We start from the raw sequence: 15,971 nt of genomic DNA on the forward strand, positions 1-15,971 counted from the left end.
GGCCTGTTCCCGTTACAACTGTGGGGCGGGGTTTGGTGCTAAGGGGGGCTGGGTGCCAGAGTGGACATGGCGACCTGCTGCACCTGGCCTTTGCTTGCGGCCCTGGGAATGCTTAGTGTCTGTGTGGCCAGCGTCCCTGGGCCTGTGATAGAAGGGGAACCCGGTGGGGAGGCAGAGTGGGCGGAGCCGTGGGATGGTGCAGTTTTCCGGCCCCCTTCGGCACTAGGCGCAGTGGGGGTGGCACGCAGTCCGGGGACCCTGTGGCCAGGGAGGGAAGAAACAGAGGACTTGCCGGTGCTGCTGTGGTGGAGCCCAGGGCTGTTCCCTCACTTCCCGGGTGACTCCGAGCTCATTGAATGTGCTCGCGGCGCGTGCGTAGCATCCCGGGACAGACGGGTACGAGGGGACTCGCGCACGCGCGCGCTGCTCTTTTATGGCACAGACTTCCGCGCGTCTGAGGCGCCACTGCCCCGTCTGGCCCATCAGAGCTGGGCCCTGCTTCATGAGGAGTCGCCCCTCAACAACTTCTTGTTGAGCCACGGCCCGGGCATCCGCCTTTTCAATCTTACCGCCACCTTCAGCCGCCACTCTGACTACCCGCTGTCTCTGCAGTGGCTGCCTGGGACGGCCTACCTACTCCGCGCAGGGCCTCCACTCCAGGAACGTGCGGAGTGGCGCCGCCGCGGCTATGCACCGCTGCTCTATCTGCAGTCCCACTGCGATGTGCCTGCGGACAGGGACCGCTACGTGCGCGAGCTCATGCGTTACATCCCGGTAGGTGCAGACGTGGCGGGGCTGGCAGGGGTGGGGGCGCCCCGGGTTGAGACCAGGACCCCTGGTGTCCAGGCCAATGCTGTACCCTCTTGACCGCTCTATTCTATCCCACTCAGGTGGACTCATACGGGAAATGCCTGCAAAATCGGGAGCTGCCCACTCTACGGTTACAGGACACAACCACAGCCACCACAGAGGATCCAGAGCTGTTGGTCTTCTTGTCCCGCTATAAGTTCCATTTGGCCCTCGAAAATGCTATCTGTGATGACTACATGACAGAAAAACTGTGGCGGCCCATGCATCTTGGTGCGGTGCCTGTGTATCGCGGCTCTCCCTCTGTGAAGGACTGGATGCCCAACAATCACTCCATCATCCTCATTGATGATTTTGAGTCACCTCAGAAGCTGGCAGAGTTTATTGACTTTCTGGACAAGAATGATGAGGAATATATGAAATACTTGGCGTACAAACAACCTGGGGGCATCACCAACCAGTTCCTTCTGGATAGTCTGAAGCATCGGGAGTGGGGGGTGAATGATCCTTTACTGCCTAACTACCTCAATGGTTTCGAGTGTTTCGTTTGTGATCATGAACTGGCTAGGCTGGATGCTGAAAAAGCCCATGCAGCCTCTCCTGGGGACATCCCTGTCCCTGAGCCTCACATTGCCCAGCCCTCACACATGGACTGCCCAATGCCAACACCTGGCTTTGGCAGTGTGGAAGAGATTCCTGACAGTGACAGGTAAGGGTAGCTGGAATCCCCTGCAGCCATCAAATCAAATGATTACTTGCTTACTATGGGCAATGAATTAGCACTAAGTGCTCGGAATGTTGTAGTGGGTTGGCCAAAAACTCCATTATGTTTTTTCCGTATGATGGCTCTAGTACTGCTTAGTTATCTTCACTTTTTAAATTATATTTTATTGGTTATGCTATTACAATTGTCACAATTTTCCCCCCTTTGTCCCCCTCCATCCAGCATCCCCCACTCCCTCAGGTAATTCCCTCACCATTGTTCACATCCATGGGTCATGTGTATAGGTTCTTTGGCTTCTCCATTTCCAGCACTGTACTTTACATCCCTATGGCTATTCTGTAACTACCTATTTGAACTTTAAAAAAAAAATATGTTACTACAGTTTTCCCAATTTTTCTTTTTCCTCCCTCCGCCCTGCAATCCCACCTTACAGCATCCCCCCCCCCCTTAGTTCATGTCCAAGGGTTGTACTTATAAGTTCTTTGAATTCTGTTTCCTATACCTTTTTACCTCTATCTGTTTTATGCCTACCAATTATGCTTCTTATTCTCTGTACCTCCCCCCACGCCCATTCCTCTCTGCCCCTCCCCACTGAAACCCTCTATGTGACATCCACTTCTCATTCTGTTCCTGTTCTAGTTGTTTGCTTAGTTTTTGTTTTCTTTGGGTTTTTTTTTTTAGGTTCATTTGTTGATAGTTGTGAGTTTGTTGTCATTTTACTGTTCATAGTTTTTGATCTTCAATTTATTAGGTAAGTCCCTTTAAAATTTCATATAGTACGGGTTTGGTGTTGATGAACTCCTTGAACTTGACCTTATCTGGGAAGCACTTTATCTGCCCTTCCATTCTAAATGATAGCTTTGTTGGATAGAGTAATCTTGGATGTAGGTCCTTGCCTTTCATGACTTGGAATACTCCTTTGCAGCCCCTTTTTGCCTGCAAGGTTTCTTTTGAGAAATCAGCTGATAACCTTATGGGAACTCCTTTGTCAGTAACTGTCTCCTTTCCTCTTGTTGCTTTTAGGATTCTTTATTTTTAATCTTGGGTAACTTAATGATGTGCCTTGGTGTGTTTCTCTTTGGATCCAACTTCTTTGGGACTCTCTGAGCTTCCTGGACTTCCTAGAAGTTTATTTCCTTTGCCAGATTGGGGAAGTTCTCCTTCATTATTTGTTCAAATAAGTTTTCAATTTCTTGCTCTTCCTATTCTCCTTCTGGCACCCCTATAATTCAGATGTTGGAACGTTTAAAGATGTCCTGGAGGTTCCTAAGTCTCTCGTCATGTTTTTGAATTCTTGTTTCTTCATTCTGTTCCAGTTGGAAGTTTATTTCTTCCTTTTGTTCCATATTGATTTGAGTCCTGGTTTCCTTCCTGTCACTGTTGGTTCCCTGAGTATTTTGCTTCATTTAACTTTGGGTATCTTTCATTTGCTCTTTCATTTTTTGACCAAGCTCAGTCAGTTCTGTGAGCATTTTGATTACCAGGGCTTTAAACTCTCTATCAGATAGGGTGGCTATCTCCTCATTGCTTAGCTCTCTTTCTGGAGTTTTGCTCTGATCTTTCACTTGGGCCATATTTCTTTGTCTTGGTGCACCTGTTAAGTTGTAAGGGGACGGGGCCTTAGGTATTCACCAAGGCAGGGCAACCCTCCTTGCTGTGCTGAAGTGCTGCCTGTGGGGAGGGGCCAGAGAGGGAACAATACAGCTTACCTGATTGGCTCTAGCCCACTTTCCAATGAACTCTGGTGTGAGACTGGGAGTTTCTCCCACTATGGTGGGGTTGCCGTAGTCCACAGTCAGCTGAGTCTCAGTTTCCGCTTCAGCCAGCCCTGCCTATACAAGTTTGCTGCCTGGCCACGGTTTCTCTCTGTCCACCTGTGTTACTGGTCTGGTTGACTGTTTCTTTAATTCCTTGGTTGTTGGAGTTCCATGCAGTTTGATATTCTGGCATTTCTGGTTGTTTATTTATTTTACATTGGTTGTTATCCTTTCAGTTGTGCAAGGAAGCGAAGGGTTTCTACGTATGCCTCCATCTTGGCTGGAACCCATATTTGTACTTCTTAATCCCCTCACCTCTTCACCCAATCCCTTATACCCCCTCCCATCTGGCAACCATCAAAACGCTCTCCATATCCATGATTCTGTCTCTGTTCTTCTTGTTTGCTTAGTTTGTTTTTGAGTCAATTGTTGATAGATATGTATTTTTGCCATTTTATTGTTCATAGTTTTGATCTTTTTCTTAAATAAGTCACTTTAATATTTCATAAAATAATGGTTTGGTGATGATGAACTCCTTTAGTTTTTTCTTGTCTGGGAAGCTCTTTATCTGCCCTTTGATTCTAAATGATAGCTTGCTGAGTAGAGCAACCTTAGCCATAAGTCATTGCTTTCCATGACTTTTGAGTATTTCTTGACAATCACTTCTAGCCTATAAAAGTTTCTTCTGAGAAATCAGCTGAGAGTCTGATGGGAACTCCCCTGTAGGTAACTAACTTCTTTTCTCTTGCTGTTTTTAAGATTCTCTCTTTGTCTTTAACCTTTAGCATTTTAATTATGATATCTGTTGGAGTGAGCCTCTTTGCATCCGTCTTGTTTGGGATTCTGTGCTTCCTGGATTTGCATGTCTATTTCCTTCATCAAATTAGGGAAGTTTTCTTTCATTATCTATTCAGATAGATTTCCAATTTCTTGCTCTTTCTCTTCTCCTTCTCACACCCCTGTGATTCATATGTTGGAATGCTTGAAGTTGTCCCAGAGGCTGCTTACACTATCTTCATTTTTTTTGGATTATTTTTTATTCTTTTTTAAATTTTTTATTAATATATTTATTATGCTATTACAGTTGTCCCATTCTCCCCCGCTCAGTCCACTCCATCCTGCCCTCCTCCTCCCTCCCACATTCCCCCCCTATAGTTCATGTCCATGGGTCATACTTATAAGGATTCTTTTTTATTCTTGATTGGTTGTTTTTTGCTTCCTTATGTCCCAAGTCTTTGATTTATTCTCAGCTTCATTCATTCTACCTGTAAATTGTTCTTTATTTCAATTAGTATATCCTTCATTTTTGACTGGATATTTTTAATGTTGTTGAGGTCCTCAGTAAGTTCCTTGAGCATCCTTATAACCAGTGTTTTGAACTCTGCATCTGATAGATTTGCTTATCTCCACTTTGTTTAGTTCTATTTCTGAAGTTTTGTTCTGTTCTTTCATCTGGGTCATGTTTCTTTCTATCATTTTGGCAGCTTTCCTGTGTTTGATTCCATGTATTAGGTAAAGCTACTAAAGACAGGACTTCATGTCTTGGTAGTGTGGCCTAATGTAGCAGGTTACCTGTAAGATCCAGTGGCACAGCCTCCCCTTTCACTCAACCTGGGTACTCAAGGTGTGTCCTTTGTTTGAGCTGAGTACACCCTCCTCTTGTAGTTGGGCCTTGGTTGCTGTTGGCAGGTCAATGGGAGGGATTCACCTAGGCCAGTGAGCTGCAAGGATTGGCTGTGACCACTGATCACCAGCCTCTGCCCTTTGTGGTGGATTAGCTGTGCACTGGCAGGGTGTTTGTGCTCTGACGTGGTCTATAGCTGTCTACTGGGTGTGCTGGCCCTGGGGTTTCCCTGGTGGTACCAGGCAAGGTCAGCCCCCAGCTGTGTTTTGCCTGGGGCCACCCTGCCTGAGGTATAGAACAATCTGAGATGGCTGCTACTTGTGCTGGGCTTGAAGATTCCCAGGTGAAGCCAAGCCATGAATCTGGAGCTAGCTGCTGCCAGTGATATGCCTGCGGCCACTTAGCAGGAGGTGTAGGCCTATTGGCTCACTGAGGCCAGTTGTTGCTTGTTTGAAAAGATTTAGGAAGTTGTGAAGAATGAGCCAAGACTAACCTTCATACGGAGAAGCCACTGTTAACAGCTCTAAATTGGGTGGGATAAAGCCTCAGGGATTCTCCAGGCTGGGCAAACAGTGTTAGCCAGGTTGATGAAGTTTTAAATACGGTATCCACCTGCCTGCTCTGTGGCTCTGTGGGGGGAGGGCTCTGCTCATCATTCTGAAAAGGGACAATGGCCTCTGCTCATCTTTCTGTCTCGGAAAAAGCTCTCCTCCAGCTCTTGCCTTGATGCCAGCCACTGTAGTTCCTTCCTGTATGCCACTGGTGCCTTTCAAGGTGCTAACCTAGTGCTGGAGCTCAGAGGGAGTATGTCTGAATAAGTCTGTGCATGGGTTCTTTAACAGGAACTGCTTGGGACCCGAGAAATTTCTTACACTGACTCAATCCCTGCTGGTTTTTGCAGCCAGAAGTTATGAGGGCTTATTCTCCTGGCAATGGAACGCAGGGCTGGGGAGCCCGGAATGGGGCTGGTACTCCTTGCTCCAGAGATATCCCTCCCGAACTTTCTTCCACCACATGTGGGTGTGGAATCAGCAGGTTTCACGTCTCTGCCCCTCCTACAAGACTGGATGGTTGTGGTTTCTTTAATTCCATACTTGTCAGACTTACATGCAACTTGAATTTTGCCAATTCTGAGTTATGGGTGTTCTATAATTTAGTTGTAATTTGATATGGTTGTGCAAGGAGGCAAGCCCTGTTTACCTATGCTGCCATCTGACTGGAAGTCCTGTTTAATTGTCTTTAACTTCATTTGTAACAATTCTGTTAGACTGTATTGTGACATCTGTCATATCAGTGTGCATTTTTTAAAAACTTAACAAAATTGGGGATTCTGGCCAAGATGGAGGCGTAGATAGACACACTGTGCCTCCTCGCACAACCAAAGGAAGGACAACAACTATTTAAAAACAAAAAACAACCAGAACTGCCAGAAAATTGAACTGTATGGAAGTCCAACAACCAAGTAGTTAAAGAAGAAACATTCATTCAGACCGGTAGGAGGGGCAGAGACGAGCAGCCGGGGTGGAGAGGACTCGTGGCAAGGTGGGGGCTGGTAGACCCAGCAAGGTGGCAGATTGTAGAGCAAGGTGGGCAAAGCTGCAGCTGGCCGGCGAGGCAGCAGCTGGTGGACCAGGTGACAGACCACACAACCCAGAGTTACAGTGCAGGGATACAAAGCCTCAAACCACTGTTTGGAAACACCTGTGGGGATTAAGGCGGCAGGAGGAGAAACTCTCAGCCTCACAGGAGAGTTTGTTGGAGAGATCCACAGGGACCTAGAACATACACAAGCCCACCCACTCAGGAAGCAGCACCAGAAGGGCTCAATTTGATTGTGGGTAGTGGAGGGAGTGACTGAACACCGGCAGAGAGTGGAGCAAGCGCCTCTGCTCCCTGTCAGACCCCTCCCCCACATAGAGCGTCACAACGAGGCCAGGAGCGTTACCTGCCACCACCACCCCCTAAATACCTAAGGCTCCACCCCTTTATGTAACAGGCAAGCCAAGAGAAAAAAAAATTGCCCAAATGAAAGAACAGATCAAAGCTCCAGAAAAAAATACAACCAAGTGATGAAGAGATAGCCAACCTGTCGGATGCACAGTTCAAAACACTGGTAATCAGGAAGTTCATGGAATTGGTTGAATTTGGTCACAAATTAGATAAAAAAACGAAAGCTATGCTAAGTGAAACAAAGGAAAATGTACAGGGAACCAATAGTGATGCGAAGGAAACTGGGACTCACATCAACAATATGGAACAAAAGGAAGAAATAAACTTCCAACTGGAACAGAATGAACAAACAAGAATTCAAAACAATGAAGAGAGACCTAGGAACCTCCAGGACATCTTTAAACATTCCGACATCTGAATTATAGGGGTACCAGAAGAAGAAGAGGAAGAACAAGAAATTGAAAACTTATTTGAACAAATAATGAAGGACAGCTTCCCTAATCTGGCAAAGGAAATAGACTTCCAGGAAGTCCAGGAAGCTCAGAGAGTCCCAAAGAAGTCGGACCCAAGGAGGAACACACCAAGGCACATCATCATTAAGTTACCCAAGATTAAAGATAAGGAGAGAATCTTAGAAGCAGCCAGAGAAAAGGACACAGTTAGCTACAAAACAAAGGAGTTCCCATATGACTGTCAGCTGACTTCTCACAAGAGACTTACAGGCAAGAAGGGGATGGAAAGAAGTATTCAAAGTCATGAAAGGCAAGGACCTACATCCAAGACTGGTCTATCCAGCAAAGCTTTCATTTAGAATGGAAGGGAAGATAAAGTGCTTCTCAGATAAGGTCAAGTTAAAGGAGTTCATCATCACCAAGCCCTTATTATATGAAATGTTAAAGGGACTTATCTAAGAAAAAGAAGATAAAAAATATGAACAGTAAAAATGACAGCAAACTCACAGCTATTAACAACCACACCTAAAACAAAAACAAAAGTAAACTAAGCCAACAACTAGAACAGGAACAGAACCACAGAAATGGAGATCACATGGAAGGTTATCAACAGGGGAGTGGGAGGAGGAGAGAGGGGGGAAAGGTACAGAGAATAAGTATCATAAATGGTAGGTAGAAAATAGACAGGGGGAGGGTAAGAAAAGTATAGGAAATGTAGAAGCCAAAGAACTTATATGTATGACCCATGGACATGAACTATAGGGGAGGAATGTGGGAGGGAGGGGGTGTGCAGGGTGGAGTGGAGTGAAGGGGGAAAAATGGGACAACTGTAATAGCATAATCAATAAAATATATTTAAAAAATAAATAAAAATAATTTAAAAAACTATAACAAAATTGGTGAATTTCTGTGCAGGCATTTTAAAATTGAAATTGGAAGAAAATATGTAACATTTTTAGCATATTATGCTTTATTATTTCAAGAAAGGTAAAAACGCAACTGATACTAAAACAAAAGGGTTTATGCAGTGTATGGAGAAGATGCTATGACTAATCAAACATGTCAAAAGTGGTGTGCAAAGTTGCTTGGTACTGTTGACATTTTGGCCAAATAATCCTTCGCTGTGGGTCTGTCTTATGCACTGGAAGATGTTCAGCTGCACCCCTGACCTCTACCCACTGGAAGCCAATAGTGGGAGATAGTCGACATACTCAAAATATCCAGATTAATAATGTTACTCGTGAAAATGAAAAAAGTGTTTTTATTATATGGAAAAAAAGCTATGGGCTTTTTTGGCCAACCCAATATAAGTAAATTATGAGATGGGTTCACTCTGCCTTTAAAGTATCAAGAGTCTAGTTGGGGATATAAGACAAAGTAGAAAAAGCTCAGTAAAGATGTAAAATATAATTCAAGGCAACAGCATATGAAAATTAGCTTATGTGGACAATGTTTACAATAGTAATTCAAAAAAGGTTTCAACTAGAGCAGGGGGCCTGTTAGGAGAAATGGGGAAGAAAAGACACAGTTGGGCAGATAAAGTGGGGCCAGGGTTTACATAGCCTGAATACCAGGCTCAGGAGTTGGGACTGTCCCGAAAAATCAATTCAGCTATTTATTGAGTACCTTTTGTATATATGGTTGGGGTGGGGGTGAGGAATACAAAGATGAGAATTTTGAGGGAAGGTTATCTGCAATATGCAAGGTTTATTTCTATTATCCTGGCATAATTATAAATAGCATCTCCTTTCACTGTTAAAAGTACCCTGATTTGGATAAATTTGATGTTCACCCTAGACAGAATAGAGGGAATTCTTTCAAAAAATAATGCTGGGTTGGCCAAAAAGTCCATTTAGCTTTTTCCGTAAAAGATACATTTTTCACCAATTTGGTAAGTTTTTTTAAATAGCCGCTGATATGACAGCCGTCACAATACAATCTGACAGAATTGTTTCGAATGAAGTTAAAGATAACTAAGCACTACTAGAGCCATCTTAGGGAAAAAACTTGAACTCTTTGGCCAACCCAATAATTAACAATGGTGGGCAGTGTGGATTAGAAGGGAAGTAAGGAGGCTACTGCAGCACATGGCAGAAATGTGGTAGCATTGGAGAACAAGGTCATCATGGGAGGTGGAGGGGGAAAATATTGAAGCCACTTGCAGCAAACCACGCTTATTGGGGGAGAAGCAATAAAAGATTATTAAGTTTGGGGAAGACAAGAGTGCTAGAATGGCCTGCAAAGACCGGCTTTGACAGTGGATGGCAGCAGAGGGCTCTTTATGTGTGCTGCTGTCACAGTTTGGTCGTGGAAATGAAGTTCTCCATCAAGTAATTTGTATCTCGTTTATGCTGAACGTAATATTATGATTTACTAGAGGAAAAGTGTAAAACAATGTAAACATTTAAAAATTTTTTGGTTATGTCTTAATCTGGACATTGGATGCCACTGCACCTTCATTTTGATGATTGAAATAAAGGTGCAACTTAAAAGGTAACTATCTAAATATGCTCCCTTGCTTTCTTGAGGGCGACAACTGATTCCCTAATCTGGCTATGTCTTGCCTGCCTTCAAACTCCCTCCATATTTGGGACCTAGGAGCAGGAAAGTCAGGAAGTTTAACTCATTGGTTGGGCTGTGTGATATGTTCATGTTTGTGGCTTAAATGCCTGTCACCTGAACTAGTACTGGATTTACTTCACATTCCTTCCCTTTAAAGCAGAGTGCTGTTAGCCAGAGGCCACTGTATCTGTTTAAGACTTTGTTGGCTCCATTGAGAGAAAAGCAGGACTCATAGCTGTGTTGAGATTTCATATTCCAACCCCAATTTGATATTTCAGCTGGAAGGAGATGTGGCTGCAAGATTACTGGCAAGGTCTGGACCAGGGAGAAGCTCTCACTGCCATGATCCACAACAATGAGACACAACAGAAGAAATTTTGGGATTACCTACATGAGATCTTCCTGAAAAGGAACCAGAATCTCTGATTATCTTGCAAGAGCTTTTAACTTGGTAGAGCTAAGGACATGGAAGTCATTCTACCACAGGACATGAGGACATCTGCTGCACAGATCCTTAATGAACACTTATCCTGAATTCAAGGGATTCCAGTTATATCCACTGATGTTCTCTCCTAATGATGTGTAGCCAGGGTCTCAGCCTGTGGTACCAGGGCCTCTCCTCAAGGAGAATCTTCAAGGAGAATGAAGGCATCCAGTTCTTGGTTGAGTGGAAAACAGAGGCCTGAAACACCCTTTTGATTCAAGGTGCTGATCCAAAAGAATTTTTTAAGAACTGCTTATTTCTCTAGCCATTTCACCCTCTCAATTATGATTAGAACACCTTAGTACTTGGCTACAAATGGGGTAAGATTGACCAGGTTTAGGGTCTTAAAATTTCTTGTGTGCTATTCCTCAAATCCCTTATTATATTCAGTTTCTTTCCTAATTAATCTCTTTTCCAGGTCTTTTGCTTTATAGTGTTATGTTGGTGGTGAAGCAAAATTCCTGCTGGGTTGTATTCTGGTTTTCTGGAGTTGTATTTTTTGTATTATTTACCTTGACTTCCATGTCAAAGCTTTTAAATGTTTTCTCCCCCTACTTTTCCACAATTTCTGATGAAGATGCAGCAGCCTGGCCACCATTCCCACATTCATTCTTCCTTGCATTAAAATGGCTATAGATTTAACAGCTTTTCTTACTGCTGGTGTGCTTTTTACCTAGAGTATCTGGAATTCCTTCTCACCTCATGAACAGAAAGATTCAGTGGCTAATCTGTGCCATGTAAATTTGATGAATTATCCCACTCTATTTTAGGTTAGAGATGGAGACTAAGGCTGGACATGATAGCAGGAAAAAAAAATTTATATATATTCATTTTTAAATATTAAAAGAGGCCAGTGTGAATCAAAGTGAAATTTTTTTTTATTGTTGTTCAGGTAGTTTTCTGCCTTTCCCCCCAACCCCTTCCCAGTTGAAGTGAATTTTTTATGGGCCTTTGTTCTTGTCTAATGAGGTCTTCCCTCTGTTTTATTATTTTTATAAGTTACAAAAGTCCTCTTTCTCCCAAAGAGTCATGAATATTGTGGTGAGAAAACCAGCCCAGCAATACAGCTCTAGTAATTATCTCATATTCTGTAGCACTTTTCATTTTAAGTGGTATGAATATTCTAATTTCATTTATTCTATTACTGATATCTATTTATACAACTTTATCACATTTCTGAGACAATTTAATGAAGCCCACCAAGGCCAAGGGGATGAGAGCTGAGGCAAGAGATTTAAGCCACCACAAGTGGCTGGCTAAATAAAAAGCTATTAGTCAGGCCCTGGCCAGGTAGCTCAGTTGGTTAGAGCACCGTCCCAGTACACCAAGGTTTCAGGTTCGATCCCTAGTCAGGACACAGAAAAGAAGCAACCAATGAATGTGTAAGTGGAACAACAAATAGATATTCTCTCAAATCAGTAAGTTAAAATTAAAAAAAATACTTATATTAAAATTTGATACAGTAGAGAGCCACAAAAGAAGTCAAAATTCAGTACTGATTTCTAAGCTTGCAGTTGTTCAAATGCAATTGCTCATTTAGAGTGCAAAATACTGGTACCCAAGTGCCAAGTAAGGTTAGGACTCAAATTTCATTATGGGTGGTAAAAAGGGTAAGTCATGGTTACATAAGGTGTAATTATCCTTACCTTTCCTGTTTTAATTGTACCAGTTCACAATGCCATTCTTTTAGCACTTTTATGTACAAAGTGGGCTAGCTGTTTATGAATGATTATGCCTGGAGACTTATGTCTGTTTTGTGGTCAGTACTTCCCAGACTTTCTCCTTTATTCCCATTGCCATTAAATTATTCACAAAAGAGCAGGGTAAAACAGGTGCTACATTTCCATAAGGGAAAGCAGAACCAGGAATAGCCACGTGTCACTTAATCAACTAACGGCTTTACTTTCCCCAAGGAGAAAGCAAGCAATGTGAATGAATGTTCTCTGGTTTGAGGCACAGCCTGCTCTGTATACAGCAGCAGGCTTGGGATTATTGGTGGTAGAAGTTTCTGATAGGAATGTTTTATTTGTCATATTTGTCTGCTGGAGAAGGGATGGAACATAGGGCTGATGCTTTTATTACTCCAATCATTGCTATTTTCTATTATCTCAGGCTTCCTTTTGTATAATAAATGGCTTATTTTTAAAGTGTCTTCTGCTTGGTTATATTTCTGTGGTGAGTATGATACAGTTGGGTATTTACAAAAATATTTCAAACATTTGTTCATTTAACAAGTAGCATTGTATTGACGCTACTCTAGGCACTGGGGATTCAGCAATGAACAAAACAGACAAGGTCCCTTCTCAGGGTGCTTACATTTTAAATGGGTGTCAGTGGGAAGTAAGGGGGTAAACAAGCAATAAATGAACGAAATAATTCAGATTGACAGGTGCTATGAAGAAAACAAAACAGGTTGTGGTGACGGGGTGTGAGAAGTTATTAAGAAAGGCCTCTTTGATGAACTGAGACTCAACAGAGAAAAAAAGAGCCAGTCATGTAGTGGTAAATGGGAAGACTACAAACATCTGTGATAAATGATTTTAGCACACTACATTTACACAACCAAATAAACATGGGTCCTCCAAAATAGTCACCTTGTGAACGACAAGATTGTTCAAGTTATGCTTCCATTACCGGAAACATTTCTTGGGGCTCATTTGTGAATTCCTTGAGAATCTCTTGCGCATCTTTGGACTGTTCTGTAAACAGTTAAGTCACTTAGAACTAAGTCTGATGAAGCTAGGCATCGCAACTGTGAGGTCAAGTCTATAAATAGGAATGATACCTACCAAGTATCTTCACAAGATTGGTAAGAGGATTAAAAAAGACGGTGAATGTGAAAGTGCTTAAACTTCCCCCTACCCAATGAGATCACTACAAATGAGCAAATAATATCTAAGCTGTAGCAACTTTTTTTCCTTAACATTTATTTTTAGAGAGGGGAAGGGAGGAAGACAGAGAGGGAGAGAAACATCTATTGGTTGCTTTTCCTTCACCCCCAAACTGGCATCAAGCCCGCAAGCCAGGCATGTGCCCTGACCAGAACTGAACCAGTGACCCTTTGCTTCGCAGGCCAGCGCTCCATCCTCTAAGCCATACCAGGCAGGGCAGGGCAGTAGAAGCTGTTTTAAACAAGTGACCCTAATTTTTCTTTGCGTGTGGTCCACAAGATAGTCAAAACCAGTTACTGCGGACATTGAAACAACACAAATATTTCCCAACCTAACATCTTAAAGTCTCATATTTTGATTCGCTTCCATTCACTCTGGCCCTACCTATAGCAATCACTCTCTAGTCCAGCTGGGTAGCACAATAAATCGAGTGTTCATTTATGGGGGCCCTTTCCTGGGTGTTCCTGGCCCAGCATTGCCCCGAAACTTCGGGGCTCGGAATCTACAAAGGAGTGATCTGGGTCATTGTATGAGTCCCAAAGATTCTAACCTGCACAACGGTCTGGACCGGCCGGTGTCCCTGCCCAGGATCCGGGCAACCCCGCCAAGCAAAAACAGGTACCAACAAACACGCCGCCGACCTTTCTGAGGTCCACGCACCGACCCTCGTCGAGCCCGTAGGGGTCACGCAGGGTCACGCACGCGCCGCAGGGCCTGCCGGGAGCCTGGCGCGCAATGGCGACGCCCAGCCTGCGGGGCCGCCTAGCGCGCCTAGGAAACCCGCGAAAGCCTATACTGAAGCCTAGCAAGCCCCTCATCCTAGCGGACCGTGTGGGGGAACGGCGCCGGGAGAGGGGCGGTGAGCAGTCGGAACCGAGGAAGCTCCAGAGCGGCACCCAAGGGGTGCAGAGGCGGCTGGGCGGGGAGGGCTGGAAGGCGAAGGTCTCCTTGTGACTGAGGGTCCTCCCGTTTTTACCCTCCAGAGGCGACCTGTATCACGGAGATGTCGGTGATGATGGCTTGCTGGAAGCGGAATGAATTTCGCGACGAAGCGTGCAGAAAAGAGATCCAGGATTTCTTCGATTGTGCTTCGGAGGCTGAGGTGAAAGAAGGCTCCTGTAGTGCCCTCTTGGAAGGATAATGGGGGTGGGGGGTGGGGGGTGGGAGGATACAAGTAGTGGTTTTCCCTGCCCCTTGGTAGGTGGTAAGAAAGCCCCTCTCATTCTAAAGGGACGAGAAAAGTTTTGGGGGCTATTTCATCCGTGCCAAAGTGGAAAAGGTTACGATTTTGAAGGCACTGCGATCCTGAGCTTTAGCTTTACCAAATGTAAAATGAGGTTAATAATTAACACTCACCTTACAGAATTTTGTGAGTGTCAAACGAAGAAATGAAGGGGAAACCACTTTGTAAGATTTAAATTGCTGCTCCAATAGACATTATTCTCTGAAACAGAACTGAAGATAGTGAAGGACAGATTGTTTGGTTTGCAGCATAGGCTTAGTTGTTAGCTGCCATGGTAGCTTCAGATCCTGCAGTCATTTGTAGGTCCCACGTCCCTTTTGTTGAAAGGGGACTGAGAAGACGCATCCCTCCAGCCTGGTTTATATCTTAATGTGTTTTGGGGCATTGTGATCCTGATCGATTGCCCTAGATCAGAACGGACTTTAGAGTTGTTGTTTTTGTTGTTTTGTTCTGTGTTTTCAGGCAGTCCGAAAGATGAGATCAATCCACGAAGACAGTGGGAATTTACCCCCTAAGAAAGTGAATGTGTTGTTACAGAGGTTTCCTAACAAACCACACCTCAGCTGAAAATGGAGAAGCATTTTCAATGACTGGACTGTAGCTTCTGAGAACTATGTGGAGGCGCTTTAGAGACATTTGCACTGCCATGCTCTATTTGAAGGGTAAAAGGAGGCAAAACACTTTTTCCACCCTTTGGAATTATTGTCTGTGAGGAAGTTATGTCTTATCTTGAAATAAATTTCTCTGAAGAGAACTTGACCTTTTGTTGTGGATTAGCTACTCCCTCCATACTTGAATCCTGTGTCCTTCCCTAGATATCTGAAAGTTCTTTGCTCCTTGTTATGCCTCAGGAGCGGGGCAAAAACCATCATTTTATCCTGCATTTGAAGTCCTTTATAACATTTAGCGCCCTTGCCTTTGGATGCACTAAGGGTGCCTTTATACAGAGGTGTTCTTCTTCTTCTTCTTTTTTTTTTTTTTTGCCATCATCTGGGAGTATTTAGTGATTACCTGCTTTGTGCATAGCCCCTGCTAGGTGTCCCCAGAATATCAGAACTTCACAAACTAGTGATCCAAAGGTACTGCAGATGTGTTTTATTTGGCCCACATAGTTAACAATATCTTTCTATATTAGCTGATCACCTTTAAAACTAGGAAAAATGTTTTATTTTTTTAAAGGTTTTATTTATTTTCAGAGAGAGGGGAAGAGAAGGAGGGAGAGAGGGAGAGAAACATCAATATGCAAGAGATACATCGATTGGTTGCCTCTAGTACACATGCCCCCAACTGGAAACCTGGCCTGCAACTGAGGCATGTGCCCTGACCAGGAATTGACACGGTGACCTTTCAGTCTCAGGCTAGCACTCAGTCCACTGAGCCACTCATACCCACCAGGGTGGGGAAATGTCATTTTTAAAAAATCCACTTTTTAGCTTTTTTTTCTTTTTTTAAAGATTTTATTTTTATTTTATTTTTC

The 15,971-nt window shown here is 43.7% G+C and overlaps 2 protein-coding genes across 2 annotated transcripts; both read left to right on the forward strand.

Annotated features, from left to right (window-relative positions):
* The first annotated feature begins 22 nt into the window (after nt 1-22).
* On the forward strand, nt 23-10,805 carry FUT11 (fucosyltransferase 11). The gene is made up of 3 exons (XM_024561087.4): nt 23-774; nt 891-1,516; nt 10,155-10,805. Exons 1-3 carry the CDS (start codon nt 67-69, stop codon nt 10,300-10,302), a joined length of 1,482 nt encoding a protein of 493 aa, XP_024416855.1. The 5' UTR covers nt 23-66; the 3' UTR covers nt 10,303-10,805.
* Nucleotides 10,806-13,966: 3,161 nt separating this feature from the next.
* CHCHD1 (coiled-coil-helix-coiled-coil-helix domain containing 1) lies at nt 13,967-15,253 on the forward strand. Its single transcript, XM_024561315.3, has 3 exons — nt 13,967-14,110; nt 14,235-14,353; nt 14,957-15,253. Exons 1-3 carry the CDS (start codon nt 13,987-13,989, stop codon nt 15,059-15,061), a joined length of 348 nt encoding a protein of 115 aa, XP_024417083.1. The 5' UTR covers nt 13,967-13,986; the 3' UTR covers nt 15,062-15,253.
* The last annotated feature ends 718 nt before the right edge of the window (nt 15,254-15,971 follow it).

The sequence above is a fragment of the Desmodus rotundus genome, chromosome 4 (genome assembly GCF_022682495.2).
Source record: "Desmodus rotundus isolate HL8 chromosome 4, HLdesRot8A.1, whole genome shotgun sequence".
In the NCBI taxonomy this organism is placed as follows: Eukaryota; Metazoa; Chordata; class Mammalia; order Chiroptera; family Phyllostomidae; genus Desmodus; species Desmodus rotundus.

Coding starts and splice junctions, on each gene's coding strand:
- FUT11 (XM_024561087.4), top strand. CDS start 67: ATGGCGACCTGCTGCACCTGGCCTTTGCTTGCGGCCCTGGGAATGCTT. Junction 775..890: donor AGCTCATGCGTTACATCCCG/GTAGGTGCAGAC, acceptor TATCCCACTCAG/GTGGACTCATACGGGAAATG. Junction 1,517..10,154: donor GAGATTCCTGACAGTGACAG/GTAAGGGTAGCT, acceptor TTGATATTTCAG/CTGGAAGGAGATGTGGCTGC.
- CHCHD1 (XM_024561315.3), top strand. CDS start 13,987: ATGGCGACGCCCAGCCTGCGGGGCCGCCTAGCGCGCCTAGGAAACCCG. Junction 14,111..14,234: donor ACGGCGCCGGGAGAGGGGCG/GTGAGCAGTCGG, acceptor TTTACCCTCCAG/AGGCGACCTGTATCACGGAG. Junction 14,354..14,956: donor ATTGTGCTTCGGAGGCTGAG/GTGAAAGAAGGC, acceptor CTGTGTTTTCAG/GCAGTCCGAAAGATGAGATC.